Consider the following 19,488-nt stretch of genomic DNA (forward strand, 5'->3'; position numbering starts at 1 on the left):
GGTTTTTGAAAAGCTGACACTACACTGCAATGCTGGCCTAAATGTGTGAGAAGGTGAAGTACTGAGAATTGTTTTGTGTCTGATTTAAACATTCTCCCCTTCCACTTGAATGGGGGAAAGAAAATCCTAAAAATAATTAAATTGATGAAGCAAAAATAGGTGCCTGAAGCCGAGCCAGACGGCTCCAGACCTTGCCTTCAACGTCTTTGACTGGACTCGCCTTTGCTCAAATTAGTATCTTAGAATACAGAAGGCTGGTGTTCAGAAAATCACTGGAGACACGTAGAATCAGATGCAACCGAGTTTAATGTGTTCACAAGCAACAACACATACATCTCATGAGTCAAGCTCCGGAACAAGACTGAAGTTTCACTCTCTGCGCTCTCCCTTTTATGCTGGTGAATCTCTACCTTTTTCTTTTAGCCCCTCCTACTTGAGCCCGAACATTCTGCTGAATCATGTCTTAACTGTGTAATCTTTTCTAGCCACCTTGGGTGTGGTTCATACAGGTGTATCAGGCTGTAGCAGCCTGGGCTGGAGTTCCCTAAACTTCCCCACCCTTATGTTCGAGCCAAGTCCCACTTCATGTTTTTAAAAACATTGAATCTTAGGGACTCTCCATTTAGTCCCCAGTGCTTACACGCAATACATGTGTGTGAATGAGTACAATACATGAATACATGAAACAATGTGTTAAATGAGTATTTTAACTTTAACATATATTCCAACCTTAATCAACTTATGCCAGTGAATATCTACTTATTATTATTTTGATGACTCTTTGCAGTTAAAGCTCGTTTTACACTACAAAACATTTTGGAAAGTATGAAGTTATGAATGACAAAGTCATCACCAGAATGTCCTAACTGAGCTGAATATTTTGATGTTTGAATGAAATTTATAAGTTGAAAAGTGTGTTAGGAGAAGAGGAGCAAAAAGTGGGAGGAATAATAATAATAATAATAACAATAATAATAATAATAATAACATACCACCAACTGCAACCGTGTACAATAGTTCATATTATAGTATGGGATATTAAGTAATAAGTAATATGTGCTGATGTAGTACACAGTATAGTAGTACAGAATATAAAAGGCTTATATGAGCAGAGTGGAAGCTCAGAGTGATGCCACACCTTCATATAAAAGAGGTGTGGCTTACGTTTGTTTTCCTGCTGAGTTCAGAGATCACTTCACTCAGAATCAGAAGAGAGTGCAGAGCAGATAGGCTGTTTGTTTGTCTCCTTATTTTCATCATTCCCCCTCTGACCATGCAGGAAAGGGAGAACAGGAGAGGATATCCGGAACAATTTGTGCAAAAACAGCACTTGAAGCTGAATGATTTAAAAGAGAAAGCTCGTAATCAATACCTCAGAAAACAAAACATCCCAGAATACCCCCGACCAGAGTTCCATGTGTCTCATCTGAAACACGACACAGACAAAGATGGACTGCGTGGCATCTGGACGGATAATGGCTTCAAGAATCATCACCAAAGTTCTCTGGTGTGGTGGAGTCTGGCTGTGACACCTGATGACATGGAGTCAGCTGAGAGGAGGCTCCTGGAGAAAACCTACCCCGACCGCACAGAGGAGCAGACCCAGATGCAGCAGAGCTTCCTGGAGAAGTTTGCCACTTCTCCTGCCTTCAAGAAGACCTCCAGGCTGGGCTCGTTCCGCTTCACCTTCCCCCTGAAGGAGGTGCTGGATGCTTACAGCCAGCAGGTATGATTGTTGATCAGTTCTTACAGTGTGCTGTGAGGGCGCTAGAATAAATGCACATTATGAAGTGAACGATACGCTGAGCTGTCCTACAACATTTAAAAATCAAATCCACAGCTTCAACTGTGTTTAATATAAAGTTACCAAAGAGGGAGCTCACAGGACAGAGCAGGCAACATGCTGTCTGCGCCTCCCAAACCAGAACAGTCTACTGCAGTGAGTGGTGTTCGCAGCAAGTAGCCACAGGGGTTCATGAAGTGCCCCCGGAGACGGCCAAATTGTACTTCCCTGGGCGTTCTGACAGTCAGGCAGGACAAGCTAGACATCTCTTGTCCAAACATTCACTCTTTGCTTCTTCTGATAGTGACTTGAGCTGCACCAATCTTATCCAGCATGAAATCCCTGTGGCTGACGAAGCACCTGTGTGTGAGAGGTATCGGAGAACCCCCCCCTCGCCTGTATGAAGAGGTGATAAATCATACCAAGAAGCTTTTAGAGCAGGAAGTGCTAAGAGGAAGTAGTAGCCTGTACTCTTCCCCCGCAGTGACAGTATGTTTGGCCGTTTTTAAAAGTATTTATCTTATATCGTATAGGCCCTAAAACTATTGTATAAATACGATAATTATCAACACTGTGTCTCATACTAAAGTCCTGAAGCCTGTGTCCAGGCCAAAGACTAACAAGGCCCTGTTTCTCTGAAATCATGTGACTGCTTTGTTGTGTGATTACAGTTGCTTGCCCCACCTCAGATGTGCCCCAGTCTCACAGGCACACACACACACACACACACACACACACACCACTGTATATAACCACATTCAGGATAGATTCATTTCATCTGGCTTTACAATACCTCATAAGGGGATTCTGACGTAATACTTCCATCATTATGTGAACAGATCCACTGACATGTAGCCCACATGTAATGTCACAGTAGGACTGCTGTACATCAAATGACCAGCAGATATCAGTACTCCCAAATGAGCTGTTAAACGGGGCTTCGTGTAATCGGCCTTTTGGCGAAGCAATAGGCCGGAAAGATTTGACACATTCACAGGGCTTCATCACACCATCACTAACTGCAGTGAGTCATCTTGGACAGCTACCTGTGGCTACGCCACCGCATGTCCCGATCTGAGTTTCAACCATTTTCAGTACTTCTATTGTATGACAATTTTCACAGCATGAGTTATTACAGAAAATGTTTGGTTCATGTTTAAGATGTAAGTATGTGGCCCTGAAAGCTTTGAAAGAAGTGTTAAAAGATAAACCTGCAGTGACTTAAAGCAGAAAAAAAATCAGAAGTCTTTCCCTCTGAACAGTGTAAATCAGTTTGGTGGCTGGTGAGACTTTCACAAACTGACTGCAGCATTTGATGTATTGGTATGTATTTTATGTCTTTTTATGTCTTTTACGTATTTTTAACTTGTGTTTTATTGTGAGCCACGTCAAAGACGAATTTCCACTGCTCTGCAATGGGCAATAAAGTTCTTTCTGATTCTGATTCTCTCTTCTCTGATTCTGATGTACTGAGTTTATTTTCTTGAGCAACACTGAGCTAACTGAGGATCAAAACCACAGGAAATAAAACACTGCAGTCAAATTGTGAAAGCACACACTTTTCACAGCGATGCATAAAATACCCCAAAATTCAAAATATCAGGTGGAGCCTAATTGTTGTTTCAATTTGAGCAATAAAGGAAACTGATCAAATGTTCACAACCCAAACACAAAACCAAACACCAAAACAGACGTCACCATGACACCTCTCTTATTTTCTCTTTTGTACATTTACTATTGCTCTTTTATAAAGCAGAAGTATTTCTTATCCTATTACTGGATTAATCGATGGTAGAATATGCGATTACTAAAATAATTGATAGCTGCAGACCAAGTGGCACTGTAAATCTATCTATACATTTATCTATCTATCTAATCTATACATATTTATATATAAATATATATTTATATATATATATACACACACACACTTGACGACATGGGGAACTACAAACTCAAAGAAAATTGGCCAGTTAAACAGCATTTTACACCATGGCTGAAACTGGTACAATGCATTGTATACAAGGCTCGGTGTATTTTATCCAAAACGTTTTTCAAACTCGGCATGATGGGAATCAAAGCAGTGGAATCGCACATGCAGAGTGAGAGGCACAAAATCGCCAGAAAAAAACTTACTAACAAACACCAGGCATTTCCCACGTATTTTTCATCCTTGTCTCCACAATGAGACAAAAAAGTCGTGTTCCATATCTTAATAAACATTTGGGCAAAATTGTTCCTAAACCTAAATAAGTTTTTTTCAGGAGTTCTCACAGGAAAGAGGACTTTCAGAACTTTACAGGGACATTGATGAATGACTTTTCCATGTGCAGTGAGTCGTTCAATGAAACCTCTTTTTATTGTCTCCAGTTTTGCTCCGGTGCTCAGCCCATCATGCGGGTGTCTGAAACCATCCTGTACAAACAGGAAGTGATGTACACTGTGCTGGTCCACAGCCCAGCCAATCAGGAGTTCGCAGACTATCCTTTGTTGACTGACGACCCAGACGCTGTCTGTGCTTATAGAGATGGCCTCTTCATCTGGAGGCCTGAGGCCATGAGTGAGACACACAGGTAAGAATCAACCACATTGATGGTCAGATATTTCAGATGTTTCTCTTTATAACCTCCATCTTTATCTTAACATATGAAGCCACTCAACACACTGTTGCACCACGCCTGGATCTTTAGTCAGTTTAGTTCTGATACAAATGTTAATGTGGTTTTGAGCGATGGAAATGGTTCAAATCCTTTATCTGTCTTTATTTTTCTGTCAGCTATGAGCTGATCCGGAGACCTGGTGAAAAGCAGATGGAAGCACAGAAAGTGGCTTACCCTCAGTTTTATGTTTGGGATAATGTTGCCATCGCCCTGCACGTGGAGGAACAGGTACCCTCAGTGCTCGTTGCTCTCACTCATTACAGTCACATCAGATTCAGGTCCATTTCAGCGGTCAGTTTGATTTAACAGAAGCTGTTTGGATTATGGGTGGCATGGTGGTCAAGTGGTTAGGACTGTCGCCTCACAGCAGGAGGGTTCCTGGTTTAATCCCAGGAGGGAGCCCTTCTGTGTGGAGTTTGCATGTTCTCCCCATGTCAGCGTGGGTGTCTGCAGCAGCGGGTCTGTCGGGCAGCTAAGTGAAGTGGAGCCTGAGGAGGAAGCACCTGTTAGCCCCAGTTTCACTACAGGCAGATTCACTCGCTACAGGGGCGAGGAAATAAAACCTGAACAGCCAATCAGAGTGATCTCTCTCACTGACAAGCTCCGCCGTTGATTCAACATGCTCAATCGGCTGAAAAGCCGCCGATGCCGAAGTGCCGACGGTGTGGGACACACCGCAAAAACTAGACCGACAGACGCTCACCGACGGCCCGATTTGTTTCTGAAATATTTTTGATTTAAGAAGTTTTAAGTCATTGTAAGTTAGTAACGGTCTATAAACCTGTATTTCTCATTTGTCTTTCTCCTCCTCTTCCTCCTTCTCCCTCCTCGTCAAAATGCCTGGCCCCGAGAATATGGACAGAATTCTACTGATAATATGTTTTGTATTATTCTGTGTGTTATCTAACAATAATGCTCATCTGAGTTAGCACTTAGCATGCCTGCTAATATCAAGCCCTTTCAAAGACTGCAGTTGTTCTGCTCGTCATCTTCTTCTGTTATTTTTCTGTTTTAGGTGCTGAAATTTGATTCTGGCCGACTGAGAGAGAACCTCAAGCTCTGCAGTGCAGGAAAGGTTAAAATTACACCTCGTTACAACTTTCTCAGCTTCCAAGACGCTAAAGAATTTGTGGAGGAGTTGTGGCCTGAAGATACAGAAGATAGAAGCTGTATAGAAGATACAGAACCAAATTCAGAGAATGAATGAATGAATTTTATTTTGGTTACATACATCTTGAGAAACAAAGATTATTCCACACAAATTTTCTCAGTCAATAACCAAAAAGGAACAGGCTGAAGCCCCAGACTTATTTTTGCCTCTCCAATAACAACCAGAGGAAACCCCAGAATATCAACAACACCAAAGAAAGGAAATAAATTAATTATAAATACATTATACTCTGAATTATCAACCTCAATTATTTTACATTTTAATCATTTTATATGTTAAGGCTTTTTTTTAAGCACTGAGTCTAGTCCGAAACTTGACTCCCAAAACTGAAACACATCTGTATTTTACATTGGTTCCCACTTTACATGTTTCATAAAGAAACAACCCTCTTAAATTATAATCTCCTTCTCTTAATCTAAAAAAATATTGCAGACAAACAGGAAGTTTCTCTTGGCAACATGAAAAAGTATTTCCAATATTTTTAAATACACAAATGTCTGGAAACTGGAGGAGCTCTTTTCTGACATTTAACTATGGGGTCTACATTAATATTTGTTTTATATGCATTTTCTCAAATTTCAGCATAGGTCAATATATACAAACATTTCTTACTCAACAACTCCCAGCAGCAGCAATGGATTTAGATAATTTCTGTTTAATATGTTCTATGTGTGGTTTCCAACATGGTTTATGATCTAAAATCACTCTATATCATATATATATGTACTCTATAATCACTATAATCACACAAAATTTTGTTTGATGTACTCTTTCAATTCAATCATTTAAATTCAATTTTATTTCACAATTAGTCCTGATACCCCCGAACACCATGAATTTAGTTTTATATTTTCAACTTGATCAATTCCCTTTCTTCTGTTTATAATATCTCTTTCATGTCCTCACCTGGACAAAATAAATTTGTTTCATCAGCAAATGTTACAGATTTCAACATATTAGATACCGTACAAATATCATTTAAATAAAGTATAGATAACTTAGGTTCTAGTACTGAACCTTGTGGAACACCACAGGTTACTCATCTAAGATAGTTTTAATTTCACATACTGAAACCTATTATTTAAATAACTATTTAACCAAAGTTGTGTGAAACCTCTTAAACCATAGTGTTCACATGGTATAAGAAGTAGGGAATGATTGATTGTGTCAAATGCTTAATGTAAATCAATAAATACACTATAACTCATATTTCTCAACAAAGTCCTGAAGTCTGTTTTTAGTATTTCATAAAATTGAAGTAGCAACAATGACACAGGTCTATAATTTGATAATTTGATACAATATGCTTGTCACTATTTTTATAGATTGGAACCACTTTAGCCTTTTTCATTTTATCAGGAAAAATACTTGTAGGAAAAGATTTTTTTACATATTTAAGCAAATTTAAGTTTGATGACACATTCAATTGCTTCTTTTATAAGTGACATGTCAATAGTGTTGTCATCCGTAGACTTTTTTCCTTAAACTTTCTGACCACTTGTAGCACATCACTTCCACAAACTCCACCAAGGAACATTTAATTACTGTTATCAAAGGCAAGATCAACATAATTATCTTTTTTTATACCATCAGAAACATGTTTCACATTTCTGCCATGTAAACATATACCATGTACCAGAAGCCAAGTTTACACCATCAAAAACAAGTTTATACCATCAGAAACCAAATTAATGGTTTTAGCTGGACTTGTATTTTAATTTTAATTTGTGAAGTAATGAATAGGGTTGAGAGGAATTCTTGGCTGCATACATCAGGTAACACAGGTGTCACAGGAGAAGATGAGGCTGATGTAGAGCAGAGTCTTAAAAGGTAAATGGTCATAACTAGAGCTGGGTTGAAAAAATCGATTTAATCGATTCAAATCGATTTTCCTTTAAATGGCACAATATTGATTCATTAATTAAAAAATCGATCTTTTACTATAACTATTTATTTTCCTCCGTGGACGTGTTGTACAGCCGGTAGCAGACTGCAGCAGCCTGCAGTACTATCAACCCAGATAATCTCGCGAGATCAGCATTTAGCGCCTGTGGTCATGGCGAGAGATCTCACGAGACGGCCGGACACTGAATGAAGACAGAGCAGCAAACAACGGTGGGAGTGCGTCCACTGAAGGCATGGGTCTACTGTGCGAGTATTTTCACTCGCATTTTCCCCTAAAAATATAACGCTAATAATGTACGAATGTTTATTAAATGCACATCAGTTTCACAGAAAATATTAAGAAATACCACTAAGCATCAGCACACTGCTGACTGTAGCCTCAGTTTGTGCCTCATACAGATCTGCTGGTAAAGTTAACTTAGCGTTAGCAAGCGTGATAAAAGACGGCAGAGAGGCGACGTTGTGCAAATAAACCAAAGATTTATTATTTTTCTGTAGCAGTAAACACATGGGCCGAAAACAAATGTGTTAACTAACTATGCTAAAGCTTTACAAGCTATTCAGGGCTGCCGACGATAACATTAACATGACAAACAGCAAGGCTACGGCAAGTTAACATACTGACACTCACACACACACACACACACACACACACACACACACACACACACACACACCGGACAGCCTCTCAGTCCTTAGCCGCTAACGTTAGCTCATGTACAACACAGGTACCACACAGAAACTTTTACAAAGGGTCATAATGTGCTTCTAGTGACTGTCAAATCGCCAGCGAAGTTGTTTACACTGTGGACACGGAGAACAGCTGCCTGCTGTCATGGGACAAAGATCCTCTGAGAAAAAAGACGGTTCACTCTGCTCTGCTGCCAGGAACAAACTGGGAGGCAAAGATCCTCTCTGAGGAAGAGGGCTCACTTTGCTGCAGGGTTCACCTACGTATATTGTTTCTCTTCTGATACAGTCAATGTGTGCATCACAACCACTGTAGTGTATCGCACAAAAGCTTTATAAGACGGTTACAGGCAGCAAACTTGTGAATGTGTTTGTTTACATTTTTTGTAGCCACTTCATTTAAATTGTCTGCCTTGTGATTAGATTTAATTTAAAATATTTATTTTGTATGTGTCAGGTAATGTTAAATAAAAGTACATGATGACTAATGTACTGCTTTGGGGTCAATTCTTAAAGCCACAGTGTGTAGGAATTTTTCCCATCTAATGTTGAAATCATACAACCCCTGGCAAAAATTATGGAATCACCCTGTAAATTTTCTTTCCCAAAACTAACACCTGCATCAGATTAGATCTGCTCGTTAGTCTGCAGTTAAAAAGGAGTGATCACACCTTGGAGAGCTGTTGCACCAAGTGGATTGACATGAATCATGGCTCCAACACGAGAGATGTCAATTGAAACAAAGGAGAGGATTATCAAAATCCTTAAAGAGGGTAAATCATCACGCAATGTTGCAAAAGATGTTGGTTGTTCACAGTCAGCTGTGTCTAAAATCTGGACCAAGTACAAACAACATGGGAAGGTTGTTAAAGGCAAGCATACTGGTAGACCAAGGAAGACATCAAAGCGTCAAGACAGAAAACTTAAAGCAATATGTCTTGAAAACAGAAAATGCACAGCAAAACAAATGAGGAACAAATGGGAGGAAACTGGAGTCAACGTCTGTGACCGAACTGTAAGAAATCGCCTTAAGGAAATGGGATTTACATACAGAAAAGCTAAACGAAAGCCATCATTAACACCTAAACAGAAAAAAACAAGGTTACAATGGGATAAGGAAAAGCAATCGTGGACTGCGGATGACTGGATGAAAGTCATATTCAGTGATGAATCGCGAATCTGCATTGGGCAAGGTGATGATGCTGGAACTTTTGTTTGGTGCCGTTCCAATGAGATTTATGAAGACGACTGCCTGAAGAAAACATGCAAATTTCCACAGTCATTGATGATATGGGGCTGCATGTCAGGTAAAGGCACTGGGGAGATGGCTGTCATTACATCTTCAATAAATGCACAAGTTTACGTTGACATTTTGGACACTTTTCTTATCCCATCAGTTGAAAGGATGTTTGGGGATGATGAAATCATTTTTCAAGATGATAATGCATCTTGCCATAGAGCAAAAACTGTGAAAACATTCCTTGAAGAAAGACACATAAAGTCAATGTCATGGCCTGCAAATAGTCCGGATCTCAATCCAATTGAAAATCTGTGGTGGAAGTTGAAGAAAATGGTCCATGACAAGGCTCCAACCTGCAAAGCTGATCTGGCAACAGCAATCAGAGAAAGTTGGAGCCAGATTGATGAAGAGTACTGTTTGACACTCATTAAGTCCATGCCTCAGAGACTGCAAGCTGTTATAAAGCCAGAGGTGGTGCAACAAAGTGCTAGTGGTGTGTTGAAGTGTTCTTTTGTTTGTTTGTTTTTCATGATTCCATCATTTTTTCCTCAGAATTGAGTGATTCCATAATTTTTTCCCTCTGCTTGGTCTAAAAAAGTAACTGTTACTGACTACCACAATTTTTTTTCTTGATTTCTTTTAGTGTTTCTTAAAGCCAGAAAGTTGCCATTTGAAATGACTTTAGTTTTGTGTCATGTCTGTGATCTGCTTTTTTTCTACAAAATTGAACAACTGAATGAACATCCTCCAAGACTGGTGATTCCATAATTTTTGCCAGGGGTTGTATATTGTGTTCAAACAGATGGCGCACTCTAGCGCCTCACTGTTTCAAACACGTATTGCAACAACTGTAGCCGCTGTGGACCAAAAAGCAATGATAACACTGATGAAACCATGTCATCCGATACAACATGGAGTATTCATTCAGGCTCCTACACAGACACACACGACGCGAGTTGACAAACCCCCTCCTCACCATGCTGGCTGTGTTTACAACGTAGGACTGTTGGGGCGGATGTAAATTGAAACAAACCAATCACGTCTTGTCCTCTGACAACTCACAAGTGGCTCAACCTCACACACCTCATCCCTCTCCTCGCATTACTGCGCCGCTAACAGCTGTTAGTGGCCAGCGGCACTACTGCCGCATAACAAAGTCCCACTCTTTGAGCATAATGCAGGATCATGTATTATGCAGCATCACGGCAGACGGAATCCTCGTCGCCAAGAAAGTGCAAAAGGGAATCAAAAAGGCAGCGTGCCCGGCGAATTAAAAAAACAAGGGTCAGCATTGGGGTAGCCTTTCCCAGGTGGAGAGAGCTGCTGAAGGAGAAAGGTAATACAATCACAGGCCAGCGCTAACAGTGGCTAACAGTGGCTAGCGGCTAACAGCTAACAGCGGCGCAGTGATGCGAGGAGAGGGATGAGGCTGTTAGCGACTGGCCGCTAACAGCGGCTAACAGCCAACAGCGGCGCTGGCCTGTGATTGCATTACCATTCTCCCTCAGCAGCTCTCTCTACCTGGGAAAGGCTGCCCCGATGTGGGCCTTCGTTTTTTTAATTCACCGGTCACGCTGTCTTTTCTATTCCCTTTTGCGCTTTCTTGGCGACAAGGATTCCGTCTGCTATGATGCTGCATATGCATGATCCTGCATTATGCTCAAAGAGTGGGACTTTGTTTCAAATTTGCCAGGATAGTAGTGAAGCGCCTCTTGCTCCTCTCCTTCGGCTCCTCAGTCACGCAGTGCTGGCCTGGCTCTCAACGAAAACGCCGAAGGCGGTGCTGTATGTCCCTTGCTGGCGGGTGTATTCTCAAGATGGCGAAACGTAATGGAACCCCAAAGACGACTTACCCGCACAATGTACAAACAAATCTGAAATTCTCCTTTTACGAGAATAAGTCAGATTATTGGTGGAGGTAATAATACACCAGTGATGACATATTTATGAATGCAGACATCAATTTTTGCCACTAAACAACTGAAAATGTTACACAATGTCCCTTTAATGTAAACAGTATTTTTAATAGTAATGCACCAGGTCAGAGGGTTCCTTGTTAAATATACTTCGTTAGTTCTCAGAAAATATCTTAATATCCAAGCAAATTTTGTATCATAATTGAAATATACTTGACTGAATCGATATTAAACTGAATTAAATCGAATCGAATTGAACTGAGTCCTTGAAAATCGAATCGAATCGATCTGGAAAATCTGAATTGATACCCAGCCCTAGTCATAACGTGTTGGCCTAATCTTTACGACTGTGTACTTTGTCCAGGAGAACACCTGTTGTAATATAATCAGCCTATTAAATGGCAGGTATTAGTTTTTATCACCACCATTACCAGTAGAATTTGTTCAATTTTAACAGTGATTCAGTGCCAGGTACAATATGTGATTTTCTGTGCCCTCAGTTTGGATTTGTGTTGGTATGTTTGCTCAGTGCTCTGTACTTTGTCCTGTGGTGGTGCTTCACAATGCTACTTTTAATAAACTCTGTGGTGTCAGGTCATGTGAGATGTGCTGATTTTTGACTGTGTGTGAGAGGAATCAATGTGGAAGAGTCTGTCCAGTCTTTAAGCTCTGGTTTTATGTCTCTGCACCGCTGATAGCTGCGGCCGGAGGCGTTATGTTTTCAGGTTTCATCAACCCGTCTGTCCCATTCTTGTAAACACAATATCTCAAGAACGTCTCGAGAGAACGATTAATTAACCAAGTTTATACCATCAGAAACACAAACTCTCGGGTGAAATTCAGTTGTTGTTGGACCCATCCACCACCCCTCCCGCCTGCCTCACTTGGACTTTCACCGCCTTAACTTTTGTCCTTGTCCCGGCGCGTTTCCCCCTGACGCCGTTGGATGCCGTTAAACTATATCGTACGATACAATATGTTATATCGTATCGATATAACATATCATGGTTAAAGGATGCCTTTTTTCGTTTTCGTTTCTGATGCCACAAGTCACTGCCCAAGTGCTGTATTTTAACGACTCTGGAGTGAGACCGTGCTTCTCGGTCTCAACCCTGGAGTTACACTGGTGTAAAACAAATGTGTATTCAAACTAATTCCATGTTTTACTGGTAGCAGTAATATAAAACACAAATTTAAGACAACAGAGACCATAGACAGAGTCTTTATTTATTCATCAGGATCAGGTAAGGTGTCGTAAAATGGAAATATTCAAGAGCCCCTTTTCCACCGCAGAAACTTTTATCATTTACCTGGGATTTTGAAAAACCTCGGCGCGTTACCAGTGAAATTAGCCAGGGAAAGAATTTTCCCTCAACCCCAAACTTTCCCTGAAAAAAGTACCTAGTAGGGGGGTAGGACTTTTCAGATTCCCCGGGATGCTTGAGGGGCGGGACTGTGTGCTGAAGAACGCTGATTGGTGGAACACACATTTGCAGTGTTCCGCACTTCGTGCCAGTGTGGCTGCAAACTTTATTTAATTTCTACAAGCTTGTCTTCGTTTGTGTTTTGATCATTTGGAAAATGGAGCAAAAGAAGAGAAGCTGAGAGAAGTGGATGGACAACGAGGTCCAGGCTCTTTTGAGTGTATTTGCCAAGGAAGAAATTCAGCGGGACTTCGAGTCAGTGACTCGAAACAGCTGAACCTATGGAAGAATAGCTGACAAGCTGGCAGAGATAAATATAGGGCACACGCCAAAACAAATTTGTGAAAAGTTGAAGAAACTTCAGAAAGATTATAAGAAGCTCGGTTGGTTGCTGTTTATTGCGTCATCGTGCTTGTTTGGCCTTTAGCTTCTACTTAACGCTACCTACTGGACTGGAGGTGTAGTGCAGTTTATTTTACCACTCCCCCATACGTCATCATAGCCTGGCGTGTCCAGACCCAATTCGCAAAATGTAAATGGGTCTGGACACAGAGTGTACATTTCCTCTATTCCCGAGGGGCGGTATCAATGGCTGTCACTCAAAGTGCCCCTTCACGCAATTGGAAAGACGGAAAACCAATCAGTAAACGAAACGTGTGACATAGGCTAGCACAACGCCACTGTAAACAGACCAGCAAGCTGCAGTGGAGATGAGCTGTGATGATGTCTGGGAAAGAGTGTTGCCGTCTTTGTGGATTTCCTCCTCACTGTGGACTCAGAGTTGCATGGCTGTGATTGCCAGCTTGGTCACTTCCCTGACCTGCTCCTCCATGAGAGCAACTAGCGGAGAAACAACAATAGCCACTGGGTTTTCACTGAGTCCCATCTTTTTCCCAATCAACGGAGCCAGTTAATAAATTAAACTTTTACCAAACCCCGTAGGTAGGACGGCAAACACATCCTTTTTTTCAGTAAAAGCTTTCAGTGCAGCCATTTGCTCTGCTTTTAAAGAAAATGTACATTCCAGTTCGTTCAACACATTTACCATCGCAGTTTCAAAATCAGTAGCCATGTTGGTTGTTTACGAAATGCATTCACTTCACTCCTTGTCCCTCCTATTCTGATGAGGTGCCCGCCCCAAAGTAATAAACAGTTGTGATTGGCCCGGTGAGCTTTAACCGATGCCAGATTGCGCCTTTATTTTTTATATTTTTTAAAGATTATTTTTATAATAATATATATATATATATATATATATATATATATTAGTGACATGCAGCAGAGGGTCGCAGACCAGGCTCGAGCCGGCGACCGCTGCAGCGAGGCAATGCCTCTGTACATGGGGCACCTTTATGAGATCAGACTAATCTGCGGAGCGAAATAGAATATCAACTCACGAGATTGGGATGGTTTCACCAGGCTAACGTCATCAGCCTGATTTGAATACATTTTCTGGAACTTTGAGGTGCGATGGAAACGCAAACCACACAGATTTCCAGGAGTTCTTTACCCAGATAAATAAATTCCTGGAAATAAAAGTACCTCAGACTTAACTCTCCATCACCGCCGTCCTCTGAGCTTCAAGCAGTTTGTGTGAGTGTCAGTTAAAACTGACAAACTGATGATGTTTTGGGCCAAACCATCAATAAAAACACAAACTCATTTTTTGTTGCAGACTGAACAGGTTGAACTTGTTGATTTCTTCTTCTTCTTTCTGTTTAATGGCGGATCGTAAGCAACGTTCAGGTGCATACCGCCACCTACTGTACAATAGTGCGTAGCCTCATATCCCCTCTTTCAACTCCAAAACACTTTAAAGGGCCAGTGTGTAAAATGGGTTGAAAACAGTGACATGTAGCGTTTAGATTAGATTCTAGATTGCAGCGCTCACTCGCTCGCCTGTGCTCACCCCTCCCGTCTGCAAAGTTACGGTGTCCTCCGAGGACCAAAACACTTTGGAAAAATGGCGTCGTCCGCGACAGAGAGCAGTGTCTCTGCCGGTAACATATCCGAAGCAACGAGCAATGAGGTGAAGATTTAAACCATATTACAATATGTTATAGGTTATCAGTGAGAGGTTAGGAGTGTTTTATTCCTAATTGTTTTGGTAACATGAGCAAACATTAGCGCAGTAATGCTAAATAAAGTCATGGCACAGTGCGGCAAATAATCGTCAGGTTGGTAGGATAACCGTTAACGTTACATATTACAATATGCATTTGCAGAGTGATTTTCCACAGCACAGGTGATTTGAAATAGGCTGCAGCTGTACTGAATCCAATCGGCAGGGTACACAGGAGTAACGTTACTGCTGTCCTATTGTCTGTTATGCCTTTGACATAAGACTAAAATTTTCGTAAGTGTTTTACAGTAGTTGCTCTACCTGGAGATGATGTAACGTTACGAACTCTCCTCCTCACTCCCTACTTGTTGAGTCCGACACGTAACGCTATTATACTACGTGCTGACAAATAGTAGCATTTACTTTAGTAGTTTACCTGTCCTGCAGAAAACATGCCACTTCAGCGTCGGATTGAAGCCCTTTGTCCTTCATGAACCCCCTCCATCGCTGAAAAACATCACCGATGTTTATTCTCTGCCGCCGCTTGTCCCGTTTTCTTTGCCCCTCTTTGCGTCTTCTTTTCCTCGCAGATGATGGTTCAGGTTCATTCTCTCCTGTTGCGTGGTAAGTGTGGTCCATTCGCAAACTTTATAACTAAAAAAACTTTTCACTACTCTCTATCGACGAACTACTAACACTCTCTGCTGTTTCCTCCTCCTTCTTCCTTCCTTCCGCTGTCTTCGTTGGTTTATTGTCCACTCGGTCTGCCATACATACATGGCGGCACAAGATGGCGACCTCTCTAAAGAAAGGCCCTTGTTATATATATATACAGTACAGGCCAAAAGTTTGGACACACCTTCTCATTCAATGCGTTTTCTTTATTTTCATGACTATTTACATTGTAGATTCTCACTGAAGGCATCAAAACTATGAATGAACACATGTGGAGTTATGTACTTAACAAAAAAAGGTGAAATAACTGAAAACATGTTTTATATTCTAGTTTCTTCAAAATAGCCACCCTTTGCTCTGATTACTGCTTTGCACACTCTTGGCATTCTCTCCATGAGCTTCAAGAGGTAGTCACCTGAAATGGTTTTCCAACAGTCTTGAAGGAGTTCCCAGAGGTGTTTAGCACTTGTTGGCCCCTTTGCCTTCACTCTGCGGTCCAGCTCACCCCAAACCATCTGGATTGGGTTCAGGTCCGGTGACTGTGGAGGCCAGGTCATCTGCCGCAGCACTCCATCACTCTCCTTCTTGGTCAAATAGCCCTTACACAGCCTGGAGGTGTGTTTGGGGTCATTGTCCTGTTGAAAAATAAATGATCGTCCAACTAAACGCAAACCGGATGGGATGGCATGTCGCTGCAGGATGCTGTGGTAGCCATGCTGGTTCAGTGTGCCTTCAATTTTGAATAAATCCCCAACAGTGTCACCAGCAAAACACCCCCACACCATCACACCTCCTCCTCCATGCTTCACAGTGGGAACCAGGCATGTGGAATCCATCCGTTCACCTTTTCTGCGTCTCACAAAGACACGGCGGTTGGAACCAAAGATCTCAGATTTGGACTCATCAGACCAAAGCACAGATTTCCACTGGTCTAATGTCCATTCATTGTGTTTCTTGGCCCAAACAACTCTCTTCTGCTTGTTGCCTCTCCTTAGCAGTGGTTTCCTAGCAGCTATTTGACCATGAAGGCCTGATTGGCGCAGTCTCCTCTTAACAGTTGTTCTAGAGATGGGTCTGCTGCTAGAACTCTGTGTGGCATTCATCTGGTCTCTGATCTGAGCTGCTGTTAACTTGCGATTTCTGAGGCTGGTGACTCGGATGAACTTATCCTCAGAAGCAGAGGTGACTCTTGGTCTTCCTTTCCTGGGTCGGTCCTCATGTGTGCCAGTTTCCTTGTAGCGCTTGATGGTTTTTGCGACTCCACTTGGGGGCACATTTAAAGTTTTTGCAATTTTCCGGACTGACTGACCTTCACTTCTTAAAGTAATGATGGCCACTTGTTTTTCTTTAGTTAGCTGATTGGTTCTTGCCATAATATGAATTTTAACAGTTGTCCAATAGGGCTGTCGGCTGTGTATTAACCTGACTTCTGCACAACACAACTGATGGTCCCAACCCCATTGATAAAGCAAGAAATTCCACTAATTAACCCTGATAAGGCACACCTGTGAAGTGGAAACCATTTCAGGTGACTACCTCTTGAAGCTCATGGAGAGAATGCCAAGAGTGTGCAAAGCAGTAATCAGAGCAAAGGGTGGCTATTTTGAAGAAACTAGAATATAAAACATGTTTTCAGTTATTTCACCTTTTTTTTGTTAAGTACATAACTCCACATGTGTTCATTCATAGTTTTGATGCCTTCAGTGAGAATCTACAATGTAAATAGTCATGAAAATAAAGAAAACGCATTGAATGAGAAGGTGTGTCCAAACTTTTGGCCTGTACTGTATATATATATATACAGTACAGGCTCCCATCTTTTTGCCATATTTCCAAGTCTTTTGCCTTAATAATTGTTTTACCCTCTCCTTTTCCATAAGGTACTGTGACTCTTATATTCTTTTCTAGTGCCCTTTTTGCTGGGTCATCAGCAGCCTCATTACCCTTCGAACCTGTGTGTGCTGGCACCCAGCAGAACTGCACCTCAGTGCCTCCCTTGTGAGGCCTGAGCAAACTATGCTGTATTTCAGTGAACAAGTCTTCCCAGATTATGTTTGTTGATTGTAAGCTTTCAACCGTAGCCATCTGGTCTGACCTGCTCCACCCACTGTAGGCTAATAATTGCTGCCCCCATTTCTGCTGTGAATACTGACAAGTGATCTGACAGGTGTCTTGACATTCGTACTCCAAACTCCTGAATGTACACCCCTGCTCCCCCAAAGCAGTGTGGGGGAGCAGGGGTGTACACTAGTCTGACGACATCAGACTAGTTCCAGCCTAGTCAGACAAGCATGAACTGATGAAGCCTCTTGGATAAGAGGTGAAACGTCTTCTAAGACAAAACGGAGTCCAGTTGCGTTCGATTTAATTGCCTTGAGATAACAATGACCTGGATAAATGAGAATATCCACAGGCACGTAAAGCTCTGTACTGTAATCTGTCCATTGTTTGTAATGTTGTCTGAGCTGCTGCCCCATAAATGATACATCCATAGTAAGTGTTGACCTCAAAAGTGCCCTAGATATGTCCAGTAATGCCTGTTTGTCTGCCCCCCAATCACATCCGGCCACCGCTTTCAATAAGTTTATGACTTTTTACACTTGTTGATTTCCTCCACAGTCAGAAATCAGTCCGTTAGATTCATGCTGCCACCTGCTGGTACTCTTTGAGTACTGCATCCATTCTGTTTCACGGAAATAGGTAACTGTTAGTATGGCTGAATCCTACAGAAGTGCATTGCATTCACTGGATAGAAAAAAAATTAGACACCTTATCTCGTAATTATGAGAAAAGATCTCGTAGGCTAATTATGAGATCTTTTCTCATAATTACAAGATCAGGATCTCGTAATTACGAGATAAGGTGTCTAATTTTTTTTTATCCAGTAGAATCCAAATGTTTGGGTTTCACCACACTTGCAGATTCGTGGACTTTGCAGGGGGTGCTCCAAAGCTACATTCATCCAGACCACAAGGGGCCTTAAGTGGACTTCCTGCAGACTCCCAGAGAGTCCACTTGGGGTGCAGACTTCAGCAGACTTCACTGATTTAATGACCCACAATTCATAGTAATACAGAGGTGACATTGTGGGTTTTTAAACTGCTGGGGAAAAAAAACATATGAATGTGTAAAATAGTTATTGATGATAGTTAGGTCTATTAAAATGCTGCTTAAAGTGTGTCGGCCAAAAGTAATATTCAACCACATCATGATCCAGAGGTATGTTTAAGTACCGGCTGCAGAGGGACTGAAAATACAGTTTATTATTGCAGCCTGTCAGACTGGGCAGTGTGATCAGCTGGAAAACTGACCGTTTCTGACGGTTTTTAATGTCAGTAATGTCAGTTTATGGAGTTACAGTCCTGATTTTAAACATTTCTGTTGTGAATCACGTGCAGCCTGTTATATAGAGATTATACATACATTTTTGTTTAGTCACAGAGAAGTGTAAACGTGATTTATATCTTGTTATCTGCAGGAACAGATGAGTTCAGCTCTGTTCATCAACTGATATGACATACTGTATGTATAAATATGACAGCAGCGACAGTTTAACGTTTCCACGGCAACAAGTAAAACAGTCTCGAGGGCTGTCTATCAGCTGCTTACAGTCTCTACGTTACATGATGACAGTAAATACGTCACACTGCGTACAACTGAAGTCTGTGAGGGCTCAGTGTGCAGGTCCAGAGGGTGGACGTCTGGATTCAGCCTATGTCAAGATGCGGTGATGGAGGAAATATGCAAATCAGTCTAAGCACTAATACCACACAGTAAAAATACTTTGTTACAGTTAAGGTCCTGTGTTGAAAATGTTCATTTAGTTGAAGTATGTAAGTATGATCGGTAAAATATAGTAAAGCATTAAAAGTATAAAAATGTACCTATTAACTAATGATTATTGAAATGAATCAAATTTGTGTTTAAGTACACGACATGAGTAAATATACTCAGTTACTCTC

At 41.3% G+C, this 19,488-nt stretch overlaps 1 protein-coding gene across 1 annotated transcript; it reads left to right on the forward strand.

Annotated features, from left to right (window-relative positions):
- Nucleotides 1-1,180: 1,180 nt before the first annotated feature.
- Nucleotides 1,181-5,812, forward strand: LOC117264525 (uncharacterized). The gene is made up of 4 exons (XM_033638551.2): nucleotides 1,181-1,726; nucleotides 4,154-4,356; nucleotides 4,560-4,671; nucleotides 5,459-5,812. The coding sequence occupies exons 1-4, from the start codon at nucleotides 1,274-1,276 to the stop codon at nucleotides 5,648-5,650; spliced, it is 960 nt and encodes a 319-aa protein (XP_033494442.2). The 5' UTR covers nucleotides 1,181-1,273; the 3' UTR covers nucleotides 5,651-5,812.
- Nucleotides 5,813-19,488: the final 13,676 nt, after the last annotated feature.

This window comes from Epinephelus lanceolatus, chromosome 11 (assembly GCF_041903045.1).
Source record: "Epinephelus lanceolatus isolate andai-2023 chromosome 11, ASM4190304v1, whole genome shotgun sequence".
NCBI lineage: Eukaryota > Metazoa > Chordata > Actinopteri > Perciformes > Serranidae > Epinephelus > Epinephelus lanceolatus.